The sequence below is a fragment of the Apium graveolens genome, chromosome 3, assembly GCF_009905375.1.
Source record: "Apium graveolens cultivar Ventura chromosome 3, ASM990537v1, whole genome shotgun sequence".
Taxonomy (NCBI): domain Eukaryota; kingdom Viridiplantae; phylum Streptophyta; class Magnoliopsida; order Apiales; family Apiaceae; genus Apium; species Apium graveolens.
In genome coordinates, this window is record NC_133649.1 from 41,157,989 (window position 1) to 41,165,272 (window position 7,284).

Consider the following 7,284-nt stretch of genomic DNA (forward strand, 5'->3'; position numbering starts at 1 on the left):
TTTTTTAATTAAAATTTAACATATATATTTTAATTCAAAAAAAAAATTAAAATAAGTATTTTAGTCATACATCCAATTCACATTAAGATGCGTGTAAAAAATCAAACTACCTAGTATGGAGTATAATTATTCTCACCTGCGTAAATCTTGTCATATACTCCCTCTGTCCCTCCCATTTGTTTACACTTTCCTTTTTGGGATGTTCCTTCCAATTCCAATTGTTTACATTTCAAAATTTTCCAAAAATAGTAAAGTTTTATAATTTTTAAATTAACTACATCCACTACTATCCTCCACTATACCCACTTTATACATATAATATTAATCAGTCCCACTACTTTACTCACTTTTTCAACTTTTCTCCACTACTTTATCATTTTTCTTAAACTCCGCGCCCCACCCAAATGTTTACCCCACCCAAATGTAAACATTTGGGAGGGACGGAGGGAGTAATAATTTCAAATCGTTCGTCATTTTCTTCAAAATAGTACGTGCTCAGTATTGTATAGTCTTATGAAGTACATCACCGATTATTTTTGAAATAACAAATCTGATATTTTCAGATAAAAATTATTGCCAGGATTCTTTATTATTAAAAATTTTCAAGAATCTGTATTCAATTTTCATTCCATTTCCTCTGAAAAAAATTGACAAGTAAACTTAAAAAAATAATAATCATTCTTTTAATTGCTCATTTCATTATTTTCTCATTCCCCTATTTTGTTCATTCTAATTTTCAGGCTCATTTCATCTATACGGAGGTAAAGATTTGAGTGTAAAGAAAATAACTTACCAAACCAGATCATTGTAATAAAATGCACTTTTTTCAGAATAGTTGTAAAATGCACTTTACAAAGCCAAGACACCGGAAATTCTCTGTTCTTTGTATCAAAAATCTTTATTGATAACGAATTACTAACAGCGGAGTTTTACAAATATCGGTTCATTACTATGACCGAGTATTTATACGTAGAACAAAGCAGTCTTAATTAAGTACGTCATCGATCACATGTACGCGGCTGTTGATATTTTCAGGCCCTCTTAATTAATTGAAAAAACAATATTTTTAGGCCCTCTTAAACACAACCTTGACGGGAAATTCACTTAATCCTAGATATGGCGTATAATCATCCTTAACAATGCCAACGTCTCTGCATATAGCTTCACATTTTATGCACACTGAAGGACAATGAAGAAGCTTGTAACCATCCATGTATTTTATAATTTTAAACCAATTTCTTGCAGTTTCCGGACCAGGATTGCCTTCAACACCACCACTTCTCACGAAATATTTGTTATTTGATTCATGCTTGACAGTCCAAACAACCGTCTCATTACAAAGTGTTTCTGCTGTAAACTTGATGTTCATATCAGTTTCTTCACGTATTACACCTTTCGGGTATAATACTGGTGTAAAAGCAAATGGAACGCCTACATCATCATTAGCTAACTCTTGAACGACATCAAGCGAGCAATTTTGGTTCCTAGTAGGATTTAATGTGAGAGGACCAGCAGGACCCTGTGAGACCTCTGGCCATATGTAATATCTAGAACTTGTCCAGAGATAGTCTCCGTCGGTGTCCCTAACAGGCTCTGCGCCAAGTGAATACGAGGCTAATACAAGGAAGGAAAGAAAGAACACAAGTATCTTCATTGATCACTAATATAGCTTAGCTATCTTCTGTTTTAATTTCGTGAGTACATAAATGGAAGATGATCTTATTTATATCAATATTTGTTCATATACTATAATCGGGTCAGAATCAACACATTGTGAAATGTTTTAGTGGACAATAGATTGCAGTCGTGGTTTGCAAAATAGAAGCTTCTAATAAAGCTTATCCAGAACCAGTATGATCTGCCAGATTCTAATCAATACAATGTCCGTTGTTCTTTTGGAAGCATTACATGTAATCACATGCTGATGTGCACAAAATCATGGGTGGTTTAAATGTTCTCAATTGAGATTATTTACAACAAAAACATGATTCTCATGTGTATTAGTTTAAGTATAATATAAATATAATAATTATCTATGAACTAGTTTGACCCAAAGAATCCCGCGGCATGCAGTAATATCATATACTCCTATATTTAATTCATTATAAATCGAGATGTCGGATCAATATTGACTGAAAGCGTGCTGTACCGATATATAATTAATCGAGATGCAGATATGTGCACACTATAAACACTGGCTCTTTGACTCTGCGCGCAGTCATGGTTTGAGATAAAAACTAAAACATGAATCTGTAGGCAATAACAATATCAGGCACAAGTCACAACACATACCAAGTAAGTAGGTATATATAGTACATATAGATCTCATTTATCCTTACCAGCTTATCTCTCAAACAATACAGCATTATGAAGATATTATTGCCATTTCTTTTCATTTTACTAGCCTTTTGTTTAGTGCAGGCAGAGAACCTTCAGCCGGTCCTGGACATGTCACACAAGGAGCTCCAAACGGGTACAGAGTACTTTATACTTCCGTATAATGTTTCGTATGGTGGAGGATTAAGCCTTGCTGCCACTAGAGGTAAAACTTGCCCCCTTGAAGTTGTGCTACATGTCGAAAGGTATGACGACCAAATACCAGTGACATTTCATCCAGCAAACACCAAGGATGGCGTGGTGCTTGAATCAACCGATTTGAACATCAAGTTTAAGACCAAAACAAACTGCGTGAAATCTACAATCATGAAGGTGGACAACTATGACAGGTCGCGAAAACGATATTATCTGACAGTTGGGGGAGTGGAGGGAAATCCTGGTTATAAGACCATAAAAAACTGGTTTAAGATTGAAAAATATAATGACAACTATAAGCTAATGTATTGTCCTACGATATGTGAATTTTGCAAAGTAGTTTGCAAAAACGTTGGCGCTTATGATGACGTTTACGATGATACCATTCCATATTCAGTTTTTGCACTAAAAGCTGAACCACAAATGGTTATGTTCAGAAAGGCGTAAAGCTGATCTGGCTAGGGTTTACAAATATTAATATCGAACTGCGTTCAGTGATATGCTCAATTGTTCTTTCGTTGCAAATATGCATCACTTGCTTGTCATAATGGGAAGAAGATTCTCATATTAGCTTTCTTGGGTTGTATTTGAAATTTTCTTATTATATACAATAATCTATGATTTATATATGTATATATACATGACTCCTGAATTAGCTTACTTGTATGGATGAGATTTGTTAGTAGCTTTTAGTGTGAGAGGACCGGATGGACCGCATGGGAGAAGTGGCCATATGTAGTATGAAGAATTTGAATCTATTAGAAGCTAATACAAGGAAAAATAGAAAGACTAGAAGTATCTTCATTTTGCTATTGCTTGCTCTTTTCTGTTCAAGTTTGGTGAGCGTTCAAGTAAAAGATGAATGATTTATTTATAGCAAGTAACATTCGCACGTAGATTAGACATGGGTTGGGGAAAAAACAATGAGACTGTTCTTAATTCCATGAGACAATATAATAAGCCTGTGGTTTCAATGATAATCGTGCGACATTTTTTCCCGTACAAATGGTAATTGAATTCTACCCGCCTACTTTTGGAATAGGGCATTGAATTTGAACAAGTTTGTTAACAGTATCATCTGTAATTTGAGACTCAAATCTTATAAAGTCTCTTCAGTTTGTTACGGTATTTGTTTGATAGATGTCCATATATTGTACATGTACAATTGCACTGAAGATTAAAATAAAATAGGACATTCACCTTTGGAGTACAAAGTCTCTAAAATAAAATAAATTTACCGATTTCTATGCTTCAATAAATTTGTCACAAAACCGGCAGTATTGCATATATATACTTATTACCCACTCCGTTATATTTATAACTTCGTTATGTATTTGTGTTCAAATTTTAAATATAAATATTAAAAAGTGTTTAATATTTATTATTTAATAAAAATAAATATTTTTTACATGAAATACAAGAAAAACTGAATCAAACAACAAATATCAAACAATGTTTTGACTAAAAAGTTTTGTCTAATTTAATTCCAAAAGATTTCAATATATTTTCATCTTCGACCATACATTATTTGATCCACATTCCGTACAACAGTTTTAAAACCGTTGTCTAGAAAAATCAAATCAGACAAGTGTATTTTAAACATCAGTTTTTAAATCAATTTTAGAATAAGTTTAAAAACCGTTATCTTATAAATATATTTATAGACAACGGTTTATAAAAGAGTTGTCTCGATGATTCAAACACAACAATTTATATTAAAATCTTTTTTATAGACGTTTAACCTTTAGATAAGTATTTATGAAACGTATTGTCCTGTTATATACCAAACAACTGTTCTTCAATGAGGTTTAAAAACGAGTCTAACTGAACAATAACCATTGTCTGTTTACAAGAATCGGGGCACCACGTGATTGGTGGAAAATATTTCATCAGGATCGTTTAGTTGGAGAAATGTCAGCCATTGATTGACTTTAGATCGTTTAGTTGGCGCAATAAGAGTCCTCGATTGTCTAAAGGTATCACATCTATAAATCAAACTCAAATCCCGAATAACCATTTTCATTTTCTTAAAATTTATTTTTTGAACAATCTAACTGGATGTTAAAGTATATTGATATTAGTTATGTAAAAAAATTATAAAAAAAATTCATACTTCTCTTGCATAACTCTATAAGGAAAATATGGTGAAATGACGACTCCCCCGAACGAGATTCATTCCTTATCAACAAAATTTTTTTTAATGATTTTTTCGACGATTCAACCGTACAAGTATTAAATTATACTTATTTCAATCTTGTGAAAATATCATACAAGTAATTCAAACTTATCTTTCATTACTTTATAGGAAAAATACGGTAAAAATACTGCTCTCCTGAACAAGATTTGTTCTCGATCAACAATATTATTTTTATGAGTACCAATATTAGCCGCTCATTTTTATTCCTTATAGTAATCTCCCACCATTCGTTTAATATTAGACCATCTTAATTTTAAGTCAAGTACCAACCACCGCCACCTCCGACGATCACCAGAAATTACCACCGTCAAAATAAAAATTATCACCGAAAAACATAAAATCACCATCGGAAAATAAAAAATCAACACCTCCAAATATAAAATTTTCACCGAAAAATATAAAATTACCGGATTCGACTACCATCTTTTCCCACAAAATCTGACTATGGTCACCGACTCCGACCATTATACCAACATAATCACCCCCACCATCGTCATTACTCATCATTAATCACCACCAATCTACACTAAAATCACAATATTTACACACTCCAACCATCACATACAAATTTTATCAGCACAATAACATCACCCATCACCACCACCATACACCACCTTCATCACTACAACACACCATCACGGAAATCACTAAAGTATCATCATTATATAATCACCGAGTAATACCATATTATATAAAATTACCAAAAACAAAATAAAAATCTGAAAAAATATCAAATCAAAATAGTAATTTCAGATCTGAGTTTCATCGGAAAAATAACAAATCAAGTAAAATTAACAATTGGAATTGGAAAAGAAGACGGGGAGAAGGAGAGATAGGGCGACGCGAGTAGTAGCAGTGAGTGGACTGTGAGGCTTCATTGGGATTGGTGTTGTTGGTGGCGAAGGAAGAGGGGGGGGGGGTCCGAGAGAGAGGATCTGAGACCCGAGCTTACCGGAGGTAGGGGCGGAGTGGCCGCAGAATAATGGATGGGTGTCAAGAGCTGGTAGGTGCTGGCTGGGTGGGTGTTGGGTGGGAAGTGTTTCGAGGAAATGAAAAAAAATATATTTAAAATGAATGGTTATGATTTAATTTAGTAATAAAATTGCATGACTGAGATTAGATCTCAGTTCTCACAATTAGTAGGGGTTCTTATTTGAGTAAAAACCTATATATATATAACTGTATTTAACAAAAAATTCATCAAACATTATTTAAGTGTATTTTAAAATGAATGAGTGGGTAAAGATTCTAAATATTTTATTTCAACGAGAAGTTAAAATAAGAATTTTGTATACATAAGATTATTAGTTATTCAAGACGTTATATATAATCTTAGGTTCTCAAGTACAAGTGAGCAAAATCTGATAGCCACTCAGGTTTTCAAATGTATCACTATTTGGTTTCAATAAGTAACCGTTGTTATAGGTTTTCTATAACATCAATTTTGATTAAATATTTGTTGTTATACCCCTCTATTAACATCGATTATTGGTTTATAACTAATATATTAAATATGTTTCAAAGACAAATATTTGAATTTTTACTAATGTTTTCAGTTCTATTAGACAATATTAATCACAATACTGACAAAACTTAATTCTCAAAACTTAACTAATACATATATATTATTATCCAATTGAATTCAAGATCAACAAATAAATATCGATGTCTACAATTACATTTTGTCACGGATCATGTTTCCTCTCATGATCAAGTTGCTTATGCTCTCACCAAAAGGCTACCAGTGAACCTGCACTTAATTCATACCAACAAGCTGACAATGACAACATCGTGTGATCACTCTCCTATATTGAGGAAATACACTAATATTTCTTTTCTTGTCTCTATCTACATTTGTCTGTTTACCAATATCACTTCTAGTTGTTAGGATTGTGAAGTCATTCAAATATTATTAATGTTGTTATTGTCTTGTCAGGTAGCTACACCATATATTCCCCTTTTTGGGCTCTCTTGTAATCTCAGAACATTTTAATCTTATCCAATACTAGATCAGGAAATTGTGTTCTCAGCTTTTTATCATAAAGAATTTTCTGCACTGCTGTTTTTAAGCTTTTGTGATGCTTGTTTTCAAGATGATGAAACCGTAAAGTAGTGAAATTAAAGTAACACTGAGAAAAGTTTTTATTAATAAATCTGCCATCTACTAATAATGCACAAATGATGGTGACCGCATCTAAAATTATCAAGTAGACCCCCAAATATGTAACTGAAATAAAAAAATAATCTCGGATTATTGTCCCACCGAACATACATGTGCATATACATCATAGTACTATGCACGCGTAAAAAAATAATTTTAAAGAGGGTGCAAAGTACATGCACGTTACTGTTATAGAGAGAAACATCGCTGATTCATAAGCCTTATATATGATATGAACATATTGTTAGAAAATGAAAAGTTTGAGACATATTTTAGACATATTCTTGATATAATTTCCTAAAACTAATTATTGGAGGTTGTTCCTTGTAACGAGAATTTAAAATTTCATTTTTGGATCTAAGTCATTTCTTAGTGTAATCCATATAAAAATTGA

The 7,284-nt window shown here is 32.4% G+C and overlaps 2 protein-coding genes across 2 annotated transcripts; one reads left to right on the forward strand and one right to left on the reverse strand.

Moving 5' to 3' along the window:
- Nucleotides 1–872: 872 nt before the first annotated feature.
- Nucleotides 873–1,706, reverse strand: LOC141710687 (kunitz trypsin inhibitor 5-like). The gene has a single exon (XM_074513234.1). It carries the CDS (start codon nucleotides 1,652–1,654, stop codon nucleotides 1,067–1,069), a length of 588 nt encoding a protein of 195 aa, XP_074369335.1. The 5' UTR covers nucleotides 1,655–1,706; the 3' UTR covers nucleotides 873–1,066.
- A 661-nt stretch (nucleotides 1,707–2,367) lies between these two features.
- Nucleotides 2,368–2,979, forward strand: LOC141714159 (kunitz trypsin inhibitor 5-like). The gene has a single exon (XM_074517693.1). It carries the CDS (start codon nucleotides 2,368–2,370, stop codon nucleotides 2,977–2,979), a length of 612 nt encoding a protein of 203 aa, XP_074373794.1.
- Nucleotides 2,980–7,284: the final 4,305 nt, after the last annotated feature.

What these genes read in the sequence shown, in the direction of transcription:
- LOC141710687 (XM_074513234.1), bottom strand. Translation starts at nt 1,654, where the DNA reads ATGAAGATACTTGTGTTCTTTCTTTCCTTCCTTGTATTAGCCTCGTAT.
- LOC141714159 (XM_074517693.1), top strand. Translation starts at nt 2,368, where the DNA reads ATGAAGATATTATTGCCATTTCTTTTCATTTTACTAGCCTTTTGTTTA.